Genomic DNA, 20,373 nt, shown 5'->3' on the forward strand with positions numbered 1-20,373 from the left:
CTCTTTGAACGACTTCCTCACGCCAAGACATACAGTATGAATTTTTAATGAATGCATTCTAATGAAAATGTAGTTCTTCGTGAGAGAAAATAGATCACTTTCTGAATGTAGCTGCAAATAAACTTCCTTCAGCTCTGGAGCTCCGGCTTGACTTTCGCCAACTCCCATGAGAACCTCATCGAAGATGGGCAATGTAACACCATTTCCACATAGAATCCTTTCAGCATTTTTGGTCTCTTGGGTTCAAACCCAGATTGTGGGAGTGAAAGGCTGTTGTCCAACTTCATACATTCTCAAATTCTTTATATCCCTTCAGAGAAAAGTTTAGTTAATCTCCAGTATGAACATTTAACACACAGATGGCTGACATGATCAAGAGAAACAAACATTTGCAATGTTGACTAACATGCTATGATAGAAACCAGGCAGTTTCCAAACAGATGGCATTAACACGACTTATCCAGTTTCCATTAGACCCCGCCCCAGAGTCTTTCTCATTCACCATCCCTCTGTCTCCTTTCCTCCAGCTCTTCCCTGCCCTCTCTATTCAGAGCTACCCCCACCCCATCAATTCTCAATTTTCTTTTCTCTTCTACCCTCCCACTTATGTTCCAGGGCTTGTGCTCCTCTCTCTGCCTTTCCTCCTCCTCCCTTCCTCCACTCCTCTTTTGTTTTATTCTGGTGTTTGCCAGTTTTTTGCTCAAGCTTGATGAAAGTGTGTCAGAATATAGACATGTTTTGGGGAGATAAATTGGGGCAGGGTTTTTAGTGTAGGTCATATACAAACACTTTAAAACAGATCTTATTTAAAATACTGGAGCTCTGCCCCATGCTAGACATGTTGGGGCCAACAGTCTTGGAGAGTGCCCAAGAGACTTCACTAATGGATTGTTGTTTACAAAAAGGCAACAGATGAAAGAACTTGTCAGAGCCACATTCTGTCTGGAGTGGAACTTGCTGTTCTAGGAGGGTCATGTGGTTTTGCAAGCAGAGAGAGTAAAACAAGCTCTCTCTCTCTCTCTCTCTGTGTGTGAGAGACACAGACATCAGTTCTACAGGCAGCAGCAGCAACTGGAACTGGAACAGGACAAGCTGGCAAGCTTGTGGAAAACCCCATTTGGAAGACAGGTTGTGAGTGCTTAGTTCAGACTGGTCAAAGCCCTTGTGGTTCAAGCAAGAGGATTATTCCAATGTTTCACTTGGAATAAAAGAAACAAAAAACTGACCTGAAAGAATGAGGTTATCATCTGGAGAACCCTAAGGGGGAAAGTTTCTTTGGCAAGACACTGAAGTAGCTGATTTTATAAAAAGGAACCAGTTGTTGGTGTCAGTGTACAACAAATCTCTCTCTGAAAACTGACAAGAACCTTCCTGAGCTGTAACCATTTACCTTTCAAGGACTTTATAATTCAGTGCACATTGTAACAATTGCCTGCAACCAGTGAACTTGGAGGAATGAGAAGTGATATTGGACTGTGAATCAAATAACTTTCCTGAACTTACACACACATTACATACAAGTGTGTTTAGAATTAGAAGGGGGTTTAAGTTAGGTTAGTTAAGTCAATAGTGATAAGTTAAAGTGTGATTCTATTTTCATGTTTAAAGATAATTAAAAGCAACTTTTGTTTAAGTAACCATTTGTCGTGGTGAATATCTATTGCTGCTGGGTTTTAGGGTCTTCTCGGTTTGTAACAAAGGGCACAGTCCAAAATGTTGGTTACCCTTTGCTTCCTATATATACTGCATGACCTGCTGATTTTCTACAGCACGACAACTCCAGGGTCTGCAGACTTTCCTCTTTAACACCTCAACTTTGATTCATCCTATCCAAAACCTAAATTAGCGCTGGAACAAAGTGGACTAGATCGGTAATTTTAAAAAAAACTGTGCGGCTGCAATGTATTTAGTTCCTCATCAAAACCGAATGGGTACAAGCCATTATCTGCCTCCTCGGGTTCCTCCAACCCGCAAGTCCACCGGTATTCCGACGCCATTATTCCAACCAGAAGATGCATATCTTCTGAGTCTGCTGTGGTGGAACGGTAAGGGTGCTGATTACATGCAGAACAAATTACCTTGCTCCTCACATATCAGCATTTGTTGGGGCTTAATCCATTTTTGCATTGGCAATTGTCCATGTTTTGGCCTAATGTGTGTGACGATGAATCCAATGATAGCTTCAGAGGAATTGGCAGTGATGTAGTGCGGTGTAGAATGGGCACAAGCAATACAACATCATACTGGCCTCAGCTGAATATCTTATTTACGGTAGCTGTAAAGGGATATACATGCGTCCATTACAGAAACAATACTGTTGTTTAGACCTCACCGCCCCTCTCTCTGTCTCTCTAGCATTGACCAGGTTTTCCAATGAGGTACACGCCAACCGAGGCCCACCCTTTTTTATAGCTTCCACTGGCAATCTGTTACAAATAAAATGAATCTGCTCAGCAAACATGAAGATGTGATTTTTGTGCAACAATCAGCAAAACAAAAATCGAGTCGGGGTGATAGGCAATGTTTTCTGAGGAAGGGGCTATTGGCCTCTGAATTAGAATTGGGAAAGGTGCGTTAAAGTGCGGGGAAACACGCTGACCTTCAGTTGCCTCCTGGTATGACCAACGACATTGCGCAACCACCAACTCGAGAAGGGGGCCTGGGAGACTGTAAGTCCTTAATCAGCCAGTTCAAATTCAGTTTTATTTGGAGAAAGATAAACCGAGCAAACACAAGGTCAAACCTACCCCTTTTAACAGTGGAACTGTGAAATGACAGTGTCATGGTATTCAACTTTAAATCTCTCTCTCTCTGTCTTCAGTCATTAGAGGTTTGTAAAAGTGAACGAAATGATCGTCCAACTAATTTATTTTGAGGTAATGTGTTCTCCATACAAATTCCAGTGAAGCCACCATAAAATGGAACCAATTGGACCTAAAATTAAATTAGTATATAGAACGGCATTCATCTCATGATGTTGTGCTGACCTATATACCTATATAATCCTATGGAACCATTAATCTAACCACCCCCCCCATATTGATTTTCTCTCCTCTGTACATTTCACATTCCATACTTTACCATGAACAAAAGTTCTAAAATTCCAGAGTTTCAGTTGGAAAAATAGACTATTTGGCCCATTGTTTTTTTTCTGGCGTTTCTGCTGCTCACGAGCCTTCCCACTCCCGACCTGACCTGAGAGCATCCTGCTCTAGGACCTTCCATGGGTTCAGGCTCCCTGGGTTCAGGCCTGCTTCAGACAATCCATTGTGACAAATTACCTGTTAAAATAAATAGTTCTTTACCTACCTCTGCCTCCCTCTCACCGTTTACCCACCTGCTGAAACGCCATTAACGTTCAAAGACTTATATTTTAACAAGATGGCCATCCATCAAGTCTGCCGTTCCAAACATTTCCATTTAGCCATTGGCATTATAATGATCAACAATCCTCCAAGTTGACCATTAGGCTCCTGCATGCCTGTTAGGTTGCAAACAGTCGGGACTAAATTTGGATCATACGTACCTTCATTTATCACCAGAGGTTCAAGAATTATTTCCCTTCGAGCCACTGCCGAGACCAATGGTAAAAACTGTGGCTGCAACTGAGCAATATCGCGGAATTCGGAGATCAAGGCAGTAAAGGAGGCATCGGTTGAAAGTTGTGTAAGTTCGTTAATGTCGGCATCTCTACCTCCAATACAAAATGTGAATATACTACCTTGCTTTAGCAATAGTTCTGCCTGATTTATATCATCACTGGCCTCACTAGAAGTGATAATCACTACTGCCTGCGGAACCCCTTCTGAAGCCCTGCTGCCGGCTGACTCATTAAAGACATTGTCGACTAAAAACTGCACAGCCGCGCCAGTATTAATTTCATCTCCGCCTTTTGGTTGCAGTCGTTTCACAGCATCCAGCACCTCCGTTTTCGTGGAGTACGAGTTTAAATAGAACTCGGTGTTGGGCTCGTCGCTGTACTGTACCACACCGATTTGGATTCTGTCAAGGCCGATCTCGAGATTTTCGATGAAATTTACGATAAAATCGCGTATATATTGAAAATTGACACTTCCAACGCTGGCAGATCCGTCAATTAAGAAAATTAGGTCAGCCGATTCTTGCGCTTTAAAGAGAAAGACAAATGCAAAAGGTGAACATGTTAAAAACAGGTGACCTCCATGCAAGGATGAACATTCTGTGTGAAAAACTCAGCGTCAAACCCATTGCAGCGAACAGAACATTAAAACAAAGCGGTGTCTGTCAGTCTGCCAGGTTTGTACTTCGTTCTGCATTCTTTGACCACGTTAAATCGTGCAAAATGCACCTGCTGGGTCATACCACCCCCCCCCCCTTTGCTTCACTTCTGCTCGATTATTATGGCAGTTAACAAATATTAGGTTTTTTTTTAAAAAAATCAGTGACCAATCACTCTCTCAGATTTAGCTTAAAGAGATTAAAATTATAAAGGAAGGTCTGAGGGAAAAGTTATTTTGAAGGAAACACAATCCTGATGGCTAAGAATTACAAACTCACAAAAGGTGGACTTTCCAAACATGAAGCAGGAGGATAGTTTCCATTCTATGGTTTTTAGACTACAGGCACGTAATGGCACAATCGAGGGATTTTGCCACTATCCGGGCAATCTTAAAAGGAATGCGCAGGAATTTTGAGTCAATTCCTGCACTGTGATTTATCCTGCAGGACCCCTACAACTTTTTGGAGGAAGCCTGCTGTATAAATTTTACCTGAAAAATTTGTTGGCGGTCATCCACTCGACTGCATGTCCAATCATTGGACTGTTGCACTCAGGTATTTGCAGTCTGAAAAGGCTCCCAGTGTGAACGAGCATACGGCCAGTAATTATGTTAATTTTTTCCGTGATTTTCCTGACAGTGCAGTCTCAGACATACTTGACTGAACAGGTGAACACACTGGTCAATTTCCATGAACCTAAAATAACATTTCCATCACAAGCAGCATATTGGAATGGATTGGCTTGTGTGGTAGAGTTCTTCAGTTTCATAAGGACCAAAATTTAAATATCACCAGAGACAACACTGAATGGAGTCATTCAGAGTAAAATGAAGAGGGACAAATTGCTCAAATAGCATTGTCCTCAGTTATGACTCCAAAGAATACCCCTGCTACCTATTTTCCCCATTTCCTCCCTTCCCTGTCTTTACCCTGAAAATGAAATTTCATATAGTGGTACAGATACCTTTTTCAAACAGCCAATCGTCATTTGGGACACAGTCCATGAATGTAGACGTGAGGCTTACTAATTGAGATTATTGTAATCTAGCCCAACCTAACTTTATCCATTATCTGAAATCTGTAGTCTTGCATGACAAATTACTGGATGCAAATTATTTGCAAAAGGATTGGGGATTTATTTTTAATTCTTTTCCATTTGCAATTGGTGGCCTTATATTTTTTTAATTTAAAATTTTTAAGTTAGACATACAAGCACTATTACAGGTCATTTTGGCCCACAAATCCATTTCGCCCAATTTACACCCAATTAACCTACACCACCGGTACATTTGGAATGGCGGGAGGAAACTGGAGCACCATGGGAAAACCCATGGGGAAAACGTACAAACACCTTACAGGCAGCATGGGATTCAAACCCCAGTTCCAATCGCTGGCGTTGTAATAGGTGAGCAGCAGATCCACACATGTGGATTCTGTGTTTGAATTCAGAAAGTTCACAGCAATCAGAGAGTTCCAATAAATGGAAGGACATCAGAAATTATCTTTTTGGGATATCTTAATTACAGGACAATAAATCTGTCCACTACTACTTATATTGAAATGTGAAATTTCTTTCTGCAATCATAATTGAATTCTCCACATTTATAAACACTGCTCCCTTCAAAAATCCACCAATTTTGTTTGGTTGTAGAAACTAAAATTCAATCTTGACCTTGTCTGTAAACCAGAGGTATATTGCTGCAGGGTAGGAGATCACATTTCTCCTTCCACTACCTGCTGCCTCTATCCTAGTCCAAGGCTCTGTTAGTTCAGCTACAAAATAGAGCAGTTTTGGGGCAATTGAGTATTGAATAATAAATCCAGAAGGGCAGTCATTATTACTGTGGAAGTGTGAATTTTAACAATGTTTGTAATGCTGATTCCTGGATTTTTTTAAGAAAAATCACATTTTAGCTTGTGCTGGGTCAGAGAATTTTTTCGTTTTATAGGTTAGACCGACCGCCATAGCTGTCGAAAATGGTGGAAAAACAAGTCAGGTAAGAGAAACAGATAACGTTTCAGGGGGATGGGGAAGGAATACAGGGCTCCCCTGCTGCATCAGTCAGTTTCTGTGGCAGTATACATATCTGTTGGAGCTAACTTGGGTCTGAACTGAAATACAAATTGGCAACTCATCTCTGATTAATAAAGAACAGCCATAAAACCTATCTAAAGAAGCACGCTGATGTGTGCCAATAATAGAATTTTCAGAAGAAAGGATCATGTAATAGCAAAAAAGAATTGGTCTTTCTTTGGAATCTTTAACAGGATCACTGGCGCCACAAGGGGATGTGGGAAGTGCGGACCTCATCAGGTGATGCCATCAGAGGGGGTGACATCAAAATGACTGTCTATAAAGTTTTTGTCAATGTTTCAGCAGAAATATATTATTTTTATAAAAATATCCCTATAGTTATAACAACAAAATAGTTTTCGTAAGCCCAGCTTACATGGCTAAAACTTTATACTAATGTACTTTTTGAACCTTCTAAACTTTCTAGAGCTGTCATTATTAACCAATTACAATGACACATCAAATCTCGTGGTTTCATCTGCATGTGCTGCAAGCATGCGCTGTTGTTTTTATTGCTGCTGGTGCTTTTATAATCACTGCTTTTGTCAAATTTTCTGGTGTTTTACCTACAACATTGTAGGTAGTAACTACAATGAGAAGGAAGTAGTAACATTAGTTAAAAACAAAAAACAACTAAGGGTTCTCTATGGTGTGGTATGAGGGGAGGTCCATTGGATGGGTGGAGGGGGGGAGGGGGAAGTGATGAAACTAACGATAGTGATGCCACTGAATAGGATACTGATCTCAAACTTTTTCTGCACATTCAAAATGATGCACACAATCAATTTACTTGAGCTGGAATGAGTTGCTGCCATGTTTGACAGAAGCGTGGTTTCTTCCCCTTCAGATTTCCCTCTCCACTCCACTGAGAAATGGCAGGACTCCCCACAGCCCTCTGCTTAAATGAACGATGGTCAATAGCAGTATAAAACAGAACCTTGGTCTAATACCCAGCTTGTTTCATTGAACATTTGTGTGTCACCACTTCATTTCACCATTTGTTCATTTTTGTTTCAAATCGAAGAATGCAGAATGTTAAAACCTTGTATTTATGATTAACATTGTGAATTGTGTGACAGCCTTTTCTTATAACACAAGCAGGTGTGTAAAAGTACATGGTGTGCTCACAGCTTAACAATGGTGGAAGCAAGCTCTTGGATGTTAATAGCAACACAAATAAACAGATAGGTCAAGCACTGAGAAGACAAGACAATTTCCTGGCTCTCGGACTGGCTCCAAGGTTCTTTGTGTTTTACCATTTTCCAAAACATGGTTTTCTTGAATTAAATTAGCTTTATTGTTATTTAAGGACTAAACTTCATTTTTCATCATTTGCAGTAACTTCTCACCAAATATTTGCCAATTTATTTTCATTTTATTTTCAAAGGTTTCCTTCGCCATTTCCTATGGATAATTCTAACCCCACCTTTTCAACATGTCCCAAGAGATAACTTTCAAACAATCCTTTAGCAGTGAGTCTGGGAGAATGCCTTGATTCAATCAGCCGGAGACCTGATGCTATTTCAACTGCAACCTTCAATGTGCCTCCCCAGGTCAGAGCATCAGTGATTTGGCCTTTCAGTCGATTCTGACATCTTTAAAACTTAGATGCATCCAATGCATCTTAACAAGGTCATGCATAATGTGTATGTAATCAAATAAGGATTCACTGAGACACTTCTGCTGCATTTAGAACTTTTGGTGTCTCAGCCTATGGCTTTTGCAGAGGTGTGCCTGATGAAATAAAACCAGTTTTAGTTGTATTTTAAAAAAAGATCTTGAAGGCACAACCAAGGAAAATATCTTAGGTATCAATTTTCCTTTTAGTGCCTCTCTCGTAGCCCCTGATCTCTATTCAGTTTCCCCACTCTTAATTTGACATCCATGATGAAACTTCTTCATGGAGATCAACGCAGAAAATTAACAATACAACAAAGAGGGGGGATCATAATACTATTCAATTCGTTGAACCTCATCTGTCTCGTTTCTTAAATTTTCCTGCATTCCGATTTTACTTGCAGCAATTTTACTAGGTTTCCACAACATTGTGGGCTGAAGGGGCTGTGATGTTCTGTGTTCTATACTTTTTTTTAAAGCCTTTCTAACCCTGGGAGATTACATCAAGCATTTGTCATTCCTCAACGTCTTCCCAATATCCATTTTGAAACAACTCTCATGTGCTGGGGCCATTAAGTCATCAGAAGACACTAGCCCTGCCCTACTGTGAATTACACCTCTGGAAATATCACTCACCCAAAACCTTGCTAATCATAGTATATAATTCTGGCAACATCCCTCATTAAAAACTCCTGTCAAGAGTTTAAATATATTTCTTTAAAGTAACAACTGCAATCTGAATGCCTGATCACTTTCATTCATAGTGCTCTCTAGAAACAGTGAGTTTCTCTGTTCCCTGGCTTTAATATTGGCAGTGTATTTTAGTTGTGATAGGTTATTAATTTGTAGCATGCCACTGATATAGATGCATAATGGTGTTTAATTAAAAACACATACAGTGATGAGGCCCAGTGATGTTAGTAGAACAATAATTCTACAGTAGGTCTGCTCTTTGCTTATTAATTTAAGGACCCAATTCACCTCATGAAAGGAAGTACAAAATTTGAATCCAAGTTAAAATTTTTACTTTATTTTTATCCCCTCCAATTTTTTTTTTCTTTTCTCATCCCTTCCTGAAAGCGTCGACTCCTTCCAGGGTGAAGGTAATTCTCTGGTACCTTGCCCACGTGGCCACTTGTGTGCACAAGTCCAGTCATCCAGATGGATGGTGGACCACTGACCCACACAGGGTCTCAGCGTCCACTGGCTCTTGGGCACTTCTCACCTGGAGTCACTAGTGAGCAATCAGGAAGCTGTGCTGATTTTCCACCCCTCCCTTGTCCAGGGTGCCCAGGCCAATCATTACACCCTGACTGATTCCTGAGCTGAGATCAGCTTAATCAGCGCAGGCCAGAGGAATCAAATCTGGGACCTTTCTGGACTGTGCAGCTCAGTCACTTAATGAATCATATCCTTAACAAGTGAGCCATCAGTGTTTCCCACCCATTTTTATAAAAAGACATGAAATTGAGTAGGGTAAGCAAAGGAGCAGTGTTACCAGCTAACTCTTTACCTGTGGTGTCTTTTATTATCCCATCAGATAACAGGTGCGCTGCAGCCATATGCACACTCGCCACTAAGTCGTTTACAATGCCCTCGAGTGCGGCAAAGTTATCGAGGCGGTAAACAAACCTCTCATGAGGTGCACTCGCAATCTCCATTAGTTCCCATTCAACTGCTTGCTGAACTCCAATAGCAAAAATTAAGGCATGGGTTGACTTAAGGGATGCAGACGCGGGGATTACATCATCCTGAGAGCGTCCGTCTGTCAAAACTATAATAATTTGTGGCACTCCTTGGTCCGCTCTACTCCCGTTGGCTTTAGTGAGCTGCTCCTTGATTAGATACTCTAGAGCTAGTCCAGTTTTTGTGCCACCCCCCTTATAAGACATGTTCCACACATGAAATAGGATGTCCTGCTTCGCAAAATATGTGTTTAAATTGAACTCTGGTTGAGGCTTTTCAGAGTACTGCACCAGGCCAAAGCGAAATCTGTTTTCTCCAATATCAAAAGCCTTTATAACCCTGAACAGAAACTCTCGTACATATTGGAAATTTTCCTGGCCGATGCTCCAAGAGGCATCCACTAGAAAGACTATGTCAGCAGCAATTGTTCTGTCATCTTTAAGAAAGAAAAGCTGTTTAGCAACTGTCTTACATGTTGAGGCATTTTCTTTTCTATACACTGACAATGTATTTTCTCACTATTACAGAATGTTATTTTCATTTACACTGATGTTTCCTTTGAGGGTAATTTTTTTGACCTCAGTACCCATTTTCTCAACTTCCCCAGCACTTGGTCTCTCACCCTCCCTCCTTTCTCCAATTCTGTCTCGCCCTTTTACCCTCCGTCCCTCCCACACTTAGGGAGAAGGCAGGGTGAGGTAGGAGGGGGTGGGGTTCAGGTAATTTCATGGATTACTTTGCTCTTGTGAAAATTTCCCCCTAAAATTTTAATAACTCATACATTCATACCATTAGATGCCAAACAGACAAAATAAATAGGACTTTATTCCAAAAATGACCTTTTAGACAAGTTGCTCAGAAAATTCCTTCTTCGTCTTTAGCACTAACCAACTTATATAGTCGGATCATCAGACTGTGCTCTGCTTCCAAAGTTCAGTTCATTGACTTCAATGGAATAAATTTAATAGAGAGCACAAAATACTGATATGACCAAGCATTCTGTTCAGTAGTACCAATAAGGAAAATGTTTAACTTTAACCCATTACCCAGTTCAAATCCTTGATTACCTGGCCCCAAACCTAATTGATAGCAAAACATACTGAGAGGGGAGATGGGAAATCTGCTTCCAGATCTCCATAAAACAGTCATGCTACAATCGTGCAAATGGAGTTTGAGACAGTTGAATCCTGTAGCAGCTCATCTCGATGAGAGTGGGCACCCTCTCCCAAGCCATCCCTCATGTATTCCAAACTTTTCCGATAACTTATTGCAGACATTTCCATATTGAAATTAAAATAATTGTCATCAAATATTCATTCAGCATAGGCTTAGTTTGCCTTGTAATAATATTATTGCTCCTTCTTGATGTAATTATTAAAAATGACACTTACCTCAATAATTCTGGGGAAAAAATCAGCCTCACATGCATATAAACCAACTGTTTGGTGTAATGACAACACATATCAAGATCAAGAGAGTTGACCAACTTCAAAAGACCCGACTGAATCTCCTTAATTCTTACCAGTTTGTGCTGGAGCAAGACAAATTAGACTGAAAAGTGTCACTAATGGCACGACACGCAGCTTGGTCATTTTTGCAACAAAATGCTGGGCTCGTGACCTGAAATGGAAGAGAACGTAAGTCAGCAGGAAATATAATTGTAGTCAAACCAGATGAACCTTTTTAGTTGATGAACATACAAAGAAATAATGCAATGAAGACATAAAAATACAATTGCAGGACCCAAGAACTACCACGAGCATCAGTGAGTAAATGCACCCACCACAGAACAGGGAAAATGGAGCAACGCTGGAACAAATGCTACTGCTTGAACTCCGTTCACTTAAACCAGTCAGGATTTCTTTGTTTCAACATGTAGTTTTGTTGCAAAATTAAGTATGGATTTGATCAGTTCAAATTCCAGCTTTCCAAACTTGTTACGTAGCCTGACAATGCTCATGGTTTAAACGTCCTCCCCAGGAAAGACCTGTGGGCTTATATGATTGAGAAGTCAATATCCTGGGCATTACTGTGCAAACCCCAGGAGAAAATGATAAAATCCAAAAAAAATCAGATATCGAATCATCCAACTGGATGATTTACAGTTGGGTGGGAGGATGATCAATCACAAGAATGGAGCTGTTGCTTCTTCCAGTTAAAATAAATATAAATCAGCAAGAATTAAACTGATTGGTACATGGGACCTGAAGGATTGGATGCTATAAGTTATTGTGATCATTCTTGCATCAGATGTCGAAACAAAGCTGGTAAATAGTATAAATGCTGTGAACCTATCCTGTGATTTCTATATCTTCGAGACATAAATGAGATGGAGATAAAAAAAATCTCGGAGACTAGTCATTGAGGCACAGGTAGGAGTAAATATGGTCAAGCATGTAGAAACAAAGTACACATTGAACAGAGTATGGCTTATTAATGTGTAGAATGATGCAGATCCCATTCCAAAGCATTTAGGAATAGCTCATGCAAACAAAAACTTAAAACGAGACATCTTGAGACTGACGCAACAAGAACCCCCAATAAGTATGCAGTATGTAACTACTCAGGCAGAATGTCAAAATCATTCTTAAAACTTTATCTCTATCTGGCAGCTCGTTCCATGTCCGCACAGCCCTCTGGCTGAAGAAAATGCTCCTCCAATCCATTTTAAATTATTCTCCCCTCACCTTCAAACCTATGTTCAAACCTATACTTTCCCAATCCTGCACCTTATCTATGCCCCTCATATTATTAGACACCACATTTAACAGCCAAGCCATACTTCAGCCTTTGCCCAACTCTGTAGAACCAAACGCTAACTATTAATAATGTTAAATACCTATTCCAAATAGGCTCGCTAAATTTAGATTATGGAATGAATGGCTTTGTGGCCAAGTTTGCAGATGATACGAAGGTAGGTGAAGGAGCAGTAGAGTTGAGGAAACAGGGAGGCTGCAGAATGAATTAGAAAGATTAACAGGAGAAAGGTCAGAGATGTGGCAAATGGAATGTGTTTGATCAGTTCCTAAATGCAAAAGGACTTGGGAGTCCTTGCCCAGGATACCCTGAAAGTAAACTTGCAGGATGAGTCAGTGGTGAAGAAATAAATGCAATGTTGGCACTTATTTCAAGAGGAATAGATTACAAGAGCAGGGGTGTGATGTTGAGGCTTTACAAGGCACTGGTGAGACCTCACTTGAGTACTGTGAGCAGTTTAGGCTCCTCATCTAAGAAAGGAGGTGTTTCAGAGGAGGTTCACAAGGATGATTTAGGGAATGAAAGGGTTATCATATGATGAGCATTTGACAACTCTTGACCTGCACTCAGAATTTAAGAGAATGAAAGGGATATCATTGAAACATTTTGAATGTTGAAAGGCATGGGCACGTTGGGAGAGTCTAGGACAAGTGGGCAAAACTTTAGGATTGAAGGGCTGCTACTTAGAACAGAGATTCAGAGAAATTTCTTTCGGCAGAGGGTGGTGAAAATGTGGATTTTGTTTCACAGCAAGAAAGATTCATGATGATGGAACTGGAGAGCTTGAGTTATAAGGAGAGGCTGGATAGGGAGGAACTTTAATCTCTGGAGCACTAGAGGCTGGGCAGTAACCCTAAAGTGGTGTCTAATAATATGAGGGGCATAGATAAGATGCAGGATTGGGAGAGTCTCGGTTTGAACATAAGTTTGAAGGTGAGGGGGGAATAATTTAACATGGATTGGAGGAGCATTTTCTTCAGCCAGAGGGCTGTGTGGACATGGAACAAGCTGCCAGATAGAGATAAAGTTTTAAAATGTAAAAGTCATTTGGAAAGGGTTAAAGGGATATGGGCCAAGGGTGTGCAAATGGGGTTTGCTCAAATAAGCATCTTGGTCAATGAGGATGAGTTGGCCTGAAGCTTTTATTTCCATGTGCATATCTCTATGAATTCTCCATCTATCCCTTTAAGAACATTAGACTTCATAAAGACTTCTGGTAGTGGCAAAATGACTGTCCATTAGGGCAGCGCTCCCTATACAAATCAGCTCATGGTCTGTTATGTCTAACAAATTCAACAAAGCTCTGAGGAAATAGCATGTAGAAACAAACTATTTTTCCCCAACAGAAGGATGCAGGAGAAGTTTATTGATAAAATTGCTGCAAAATTATTCAAGGAAATGTGAATGCATGAATAGGAAGTCGGGTATGAAAATCAACAGGGTGGATTTCCTTCTCAACTCATGGGTAGTAACTTGATGGGGGAGATACTGCGCCAATCAGTGAATAATTTTCATTGCAGCCACTTTCACAAAGAGCAGGCACTGAACAGGAAGAATACATTAATTACACCTGTCTAAACTGGAGAGGCTACATAAAAGATGCATAAGGATGTTGCTGGGATTGAAAGGCTTTAAATTAAATTTTAAATTTAATTTAAATTTAGACATACAGCTCAGTAACAGGCCATTTCAGCCCACAAGTCTGTGCCACCTAATTTACACCCAATTAATCTACAATCCCTGTATATTTCAAATGGTGGGAGGAAACTGGAGTCCTCGGGGAAAACCCACACAGACACGGGGAGAATGTATAAGCTCCTGACAGATAGCGCAGGATTCGAACCCTAGACCTGATTGCTGGCTCCGTAAAGGAGCTGTGTTAACTGCTACGCCAATTGTGTCACGCACCTTGAGTTACAAAGAGAGACTGGATAGTCTGGGACTGTTTTCCCTGGGAAGAAACAGTCTGAGGGGAGACCTACTCATCATCAGTAACCTGAAAGAAAGAGGTTATCATCTGGGAAAACCCTGATGGGGCAAGACTCTGAAGTGGCTGATCAGAAGGAATCAGTAGTGGATGTCCAACGAGCAACAAATCTCTCTCTGAAAACTGACAAGACCTTTCCTGAGCAGTAACCATTTACCTTTCAAAAACCAAAGCCTGGTGAAATTCATAAATGTTAAATTTTGTGCACAGTATAAGAATTGCCGGCAACCAGTGAACTTGGAGGAGTGAGAAGTGAGATTGGACTGTGAATTAAAGAACTTCTCTGAACTTACACACACATTACATATACGTGCGCACAGAATTAGAAGGGGGGGGGTTAAGTTAGGTTAATGGTAGTAAGTTAAAGTTTGATCCTGTTTTCGTGTTTAAAGATAATTAAAAGCAACTTTTGTTTAAGTAACATTTGTCTTGGTGAATTTCTACTGCTGCTGGGTTTTGGGGTCCTCTGGACCCATAACAATTGTCATGTACAATGCACTGTACATATGCATATAAATGCTTACTTGCTGCAGCTGAACTTGTACCGATTAAAAAAAACTACCATAAGAACTAAAAAAAAAATGGTAATTGTATTGAATTAAAAAGAGACCATAATGTTTTTAAAAAGTTAGAATACAAATATTCAGTTATCTCAGTGTGAAAAAAAGGTAATTTATCAATAGTGCAGTCAATCCTTTTATGGTTTTGAGCAGTAACAATCAAAACGTTTAGCATGTTTTTTCTCCATAAGGCACTACAATATTGATGATCTTACAATATTTTAAATGAGATCTGTGTTAAGTATTTGTATGTAACCTCCACTAAAAAACCTGCCACAATTTATCTCCTTTAAAACTAGATAAAATATAAAATATAACATAATCTGTCACACAATAAACATCATTATCATCGAGAGTGTAGCAAAAGAATGCACAACCATGTTTGATGTATGGAATCAAAGTACAGGTTAATTAGAAAAATGTTGGGAAAAAAGTGAAAAGCTGCTCAAAATCATTAAAAAGTTGAGACATTTTTCATTGATCAGTGAACCCACCAACTGAAATTTATCATTGGAATAGCAGTTCAAAGCAAATATAAATAGAAAGCACAAGCTATTCATCAGCTAAAATTGTTGAAATTGTCAAATCTGAAGCAGCAAGAAACGAATGGGAAGAAGGCTGCAAACCAACATCCAGCATCTGACTTTTGGCTCTCGTGAAGCTATTAGAGCTGTTTACATTTCCATACAAGCTTGATAAGATATGGAATATCATGGTCTCAGAATGCAGATTGTTTTAAAAGTGGTGGATAAATATTTGAACAACCAAAAGCAGGATGCTTCCGGAACTGGAGGGCTTTAGTTACAGGGAGATGCTGGCTTTGAGATATTTATTCTCTGGAGAGTAGGAGGCTGAGGTTAATAAAATCATGTCAGGAATGGATAAAGCAAATACTAACCGTCTTTTTCCCAGGGTAGATGATTCTTGAACTGGATGGGCAGTGCAGTGGAGAGAGAGTTAAGAGGGACCTGAGCAGTCACTTTATCACTCAGAAGGTGGTCCGTGTTCGGAATGAGTTGCCAGGGGAAGATTATAAATGCAGGTGTGATTTTGACATTCAGAAAACATTTGGATAGGATGACCTTTGAAAGATATGGACCAAATGCAGCTCAAAATGCCAACTTGGTCAACATGGACAAGTTGGGCCGAAGGGCCTGATACATGTTGATTCTAAAACCATGGGAACGTGACAAAGAACTGAGTACATTAAACTGCTCTTTCGGAGGGTGCATGTTAGTCCAGAGAACTGAATGGTAAGTAGCCTTCATAAAACTTGGATTCTGTACAGGGGACAGGATGTCGTCGTGACACATGTTCCTAACTTAATGATGAATTACATGGGATTATTGTAATGGTTCAAGATGAAAGCCTCCCTTCCAAACTCTTTAATGCTTTCTTTAAATCAGTCAGTAAATTGTGTGCTTTGGTGCAATTAATTTACAAAATTACAAGCCCTAGGATAAACTTATGGTCTCCACTGATCTCACTTAAGACAACAGCAGAGATTTTAACATTTCAAGACAACAGAGGAAAACTAAATCATGATAATCAGCATAATTGCTACAAACTTGAAGCAGCTTTGAATGCAAATGTAAGATCATTTCAAAAATGGGGGCCATCATGCCATGGAGGTCCAAATAAGGCGAGGATTCAAATACATCTAATAATCAAACCCCTCATGGAATTCTGGATCTTCGATCGAGAGGATTCCAATACGTGGCAGTTGATATCCTACAGCTATGCCCAGCAGTAGTTTTCCATTGGAGAACTGGCAGAAGTTCTGGGTGCTACACCCATAAAAGGATACAGGGAGAGTAGCACTGATATACCGGAAAGATACTTGAGCTCTAAGGATCATATTACATGAAGGAATTACAGACAGTAGGGTGTAGTCACAATGACACCAGAGAGAAAGGCTTTAAAGTTAATTGCTAAAGATACAGTGGGACTCCATAGACCACAGAACATTTACAGTACAGAACAGACTCTTCTGACCCCAATGTATATAAACCTACTCCACATCAGTCAAACCCATCCCTGCCTCACAACCCATCACCCACTATTTTTCTTACATCAATATCCTTGAGTAAACGACTCCATTGAATCATTTTTCAGCCTGTGAGCAAAAGCAAAGAACAGAAAGTAGTTTTCTCTTTCCCGTTTCCCCTCCTCTGGGAGGTTAAATCTTAACTCATATCAGGACACTGTCCTGTGGATGCTCATCTCAATTGTGACACTCATTTCAGATTACTGTAGATTTCACCACCCACCCCATTCTTCTAAACCCCTTGCAAGTTCAGTCTCAGATCCATAAAGTGCTCCTCAAATGATAACCCTTTCATTCCAGGGATCATTATTGTGAACGTCTTCTGAACTCTTTCGAATGCTAATATCTTCTTCCTGAGATAAGGTGCCTTATACTGCTCACAATACTCCAAGTACTTTAATTTGTAATTTGTGACACACTGATGCCGACGTAAAAGTGGAATCATAGATCGAGTGCATGGAAACAGGCCCTTTAGCCCAATGCTCCATACCAACCACACGGATGCCAACTGAATGAAGGCAGCAAAACAAAACACTCATCCTCCAGGTCTCTGTGGTGCAGATCCCATCAGAAAGTACATATACTAACTAAACCTTTGGGATGTAACTCAGGAACAAACTCTTCATTTCACAAAGCCAACACCTTTTTTTTGTTAGCAATTAAGAACAACTTACACTCCCTTAGTCCTATATTAGAACTACTTCGTTTGCATTTCATGGGACATATTGAGGTTTCCTTGCAGAATTATACTTGGCTAGTGTCCACAACTGAAATAGAAGCATAATGAAATAGTTGAACATTCAGGGCAGAAATCTTTGTAGAATTCTGCAGGGATTGAATAAAGTCAAGAACCATTTATCCTTGTGAACTGAAAACTTGGGTCTCATTCCCACCAGTCTGCCGATCTGAAACTTGTATTTGATGTGAGTATTGATAAATGAAGTACTTTCTAAAACAGTTATCCACTCATTTTCTTGTAATTGTCCATCATCCTTTCCTCAGCACCTTTCTCTCAGAAGGCAAATCCAAGTAAGTATTCACAGTTCCCAACGGCCTGCTCTGTATTCAACTTATCAAGTGTGATGATGTGAAATTGGCCAATTTAACTACTTCTTGGTAAAAATTTCACAAACATTGATTACTTTCCCAAATCTCATGAGGTCACGAAGCAGAATGGCACAGTTTGCATAGCGGTTAGTGAAAGGCTGTGACGACACCAGCATCCCAGGAGTTTGTACTTTCCACCCGTGTCTGCATTGGTTTCCTTCACGTGCTCTGGGATCCTCCAAACCTTCAAATAGGTTAATTGGGTGGCACGGGGTCATGGACTGAAAGGGCTTGTTACTGTGCCATATGTCTAAAAAATGAATATGCATTTGTACTTCACCATTTATGGAAACCTGGAACTTACACCCTAAAGGCTAGGTCAGGAACATTCACACACTTTTATTTCACAGTAGTCTCATGCCACATGGACCAAAAGGAGATGAGTGGCGATTTGAGTTGATAAAATCAAATGACAGGACATGGTTAGAAGGGCTGAATGGCTTGTTACATCTTGCATCAATCCAAACTTCTGGAATCTAGGAAGGAATATGAAAATAGATTGGAGGGAAATTTTGGTGGGCAAAGGATCACATGGCCCATATCATAAGAATGAAATATGAAGGATAGAGGGGGAATTGAGGCAATTCTGATTGTACAAATATGAATACATTTCCACTCGAAACTGTAAATTGGGATAATACAATTACAATTCCATATTAATGTTTTGCATGCTATTTTATGTTAGAGAAGGCCAGGCAGAGGGGCTGAGTGGGAAAATGGATCCGCTCATGATTAAATAGCGGACAGACTCAATAGGCTGAATAGCCTATTTCTGCTTCTATACCTTAAGGTCTTACGACCTTATGGTTAATATGAAGGAAAAATTACAAGTCATGTAAAGCACCCATGGGGTCAGGCAGTGTTTCTGCAGGGAGAAACAGATTTAATTTTCAAGTTGATCTTCAGATGCCAGTCAGGAATGGCATCAGCCTCCTTGCCATTGACCAACTTGCTGAGCATCTCCAACATTTTCTAGTTCTACATTTGGCTATTTCAACCCTTTAATGTTCAGCACTTCTCACTTTTGCATATTTTGGACAAATAGATCAGCAAACAGAGGAAGGGGTGGTCATTATGGTCATCTAATCAAGGAAAGTAGATCAATGTAATTTTTAATTTAAAAAAAAAATTAGACATACAGCATAGTAACAGGCCCTTTCAGCCCACGAGCCCATACCGCCCGATTACACCCAATTGATCTACAACTCCCGGAACGTTTTTGAATGGTGGGAGGAAACCGGAGCCCCCTGGGGAAAACCCACCCAGACATGATGAGAATGTACAATCTCCTTACAGACAGCATGGGATTCAAGCCCTGGTCCCAATCGTTGGCTCTGTAACAGAATTGAGCCAAACTCTATGCTGACCATGCCGCCCCAAATCTTGAAGCAATGGAAAGAAAATGTTTCTGATCCCCCTTTTCCATTAACAGCTTTGAATGGTCCATACATTATGGTCTTGGGATAAACCTTGGAGATGCATTTAACTGTCAGAAGGATCTACACCTCAGCATCACAATTGGCCACATCAATATATAGTCAGCAGAAAATTCTTTAAATGACCTGGAATTTTCTCTCCAACTTGGCGACTCTTTCTAAAGTATGAATCAGTGTCTGTGTCTATAATTCATAAATACTTAATCTTTAGAACCACCTTGTCAAAACAACCCATCCTTTCTATTCTTGGGTCTCGCTCAGTCAATTTCCCACCAATGGCAATGCTGCTTCTTTGAGAAATATGGGGGCAAGTACAATGGAATGATTGAAGCTTTGCCCAAGTTTCCTCAGCAGTTGAATATTGCCTTGTCTACCCATGATGTTTCAGATTACATGCTGGAATTCCACACTTGAAGAAGCTTTGCCTGAAAACAGCATCCGAGCATCCTGCAATTCCAATATACAGTCATCATGTCATTTTGGATCATCAGATTTACTGCATGATTATTTGCACCTTGATGAGTAAATGGTCTATCAGGGGCTGTACAAAGCCAAATGAAGTTAAACAATAAAATCTCCAGATGCTGGGAATAAGTGCAAAATACAAAAGTGCTGGAGAAACTCACCAGCTCATGCAACATCCATACGAAGTCAAGGCAACCAACATTTCAGGCCAGGAATAAGGAAAAACAGGTGGACAGCTTAGTGATGGTGAGAATAGGTTTGGAGAGTTTGAGAGGTAACAAGTCCTGGACACATCTTAGTAGTAAACTATAGTCTTTACACATGGAGGAATTCCCAACACTTACATACATCCAATTAATGCATAGTTAATCAATGATAAT

General features: G+C 40.2%; 1 protein-coding gene across 8 annotated transcripts in view; it reads right to left on the bottom strand.

Annotated features, from left to right (window-relative positions):
• Positions 1-20,373, bottom strand: part of LOC138761742 (collagen alpha-3(VI) chain-like) — a 380,600-nt gene that overhangs the window by 334,806 nt on the left and 25,421 nt on the right. For 6 of the 8 annotated variants that reach the window (XM_069934408.1, XM_069934409.1, XM_069934410.1 and 3 more), the window contains exons 2-4: positions 11,157-11,254; positions 9,462-10,070; positions 3,527-4,126 (exon numbers count right to left, since the gene is read on the bottom strand). In XM_069934408.1, the coding sequence (XP_069790509.1) occupies positions 3,527-4,126; positions 9,462-10,070; positions 11,157-11,226 (1,279 nt within the window). In that variant the 5' untranslated portion in view covers positions 11,227-11,254. The remainder of the gene's footprint in view (positions 1-3,526; positions 4,127-9,461; positions 10,071-11,156; positions 11,255-20,373) is intronic. The other 2 variants (XM_069934412.1, XM_069934413.1) reach the window with 2 other exon arrangements.

Source organism: Narcine bancroftii, chromosome 4 (genome assembly GCF_036971445.1).
Source record: "Narcine bancroftii isolate sNarBan1 chromosome 4, sNarBan1.hap1, whole genome shotgun sequence".
Classification (NCBI taxonomy): Eukaryota; Metazoa; Chordata; class Chondrichthyes; order Torpediniformes; family Narcinidae; genus Narcine; species Narcine bancroftii.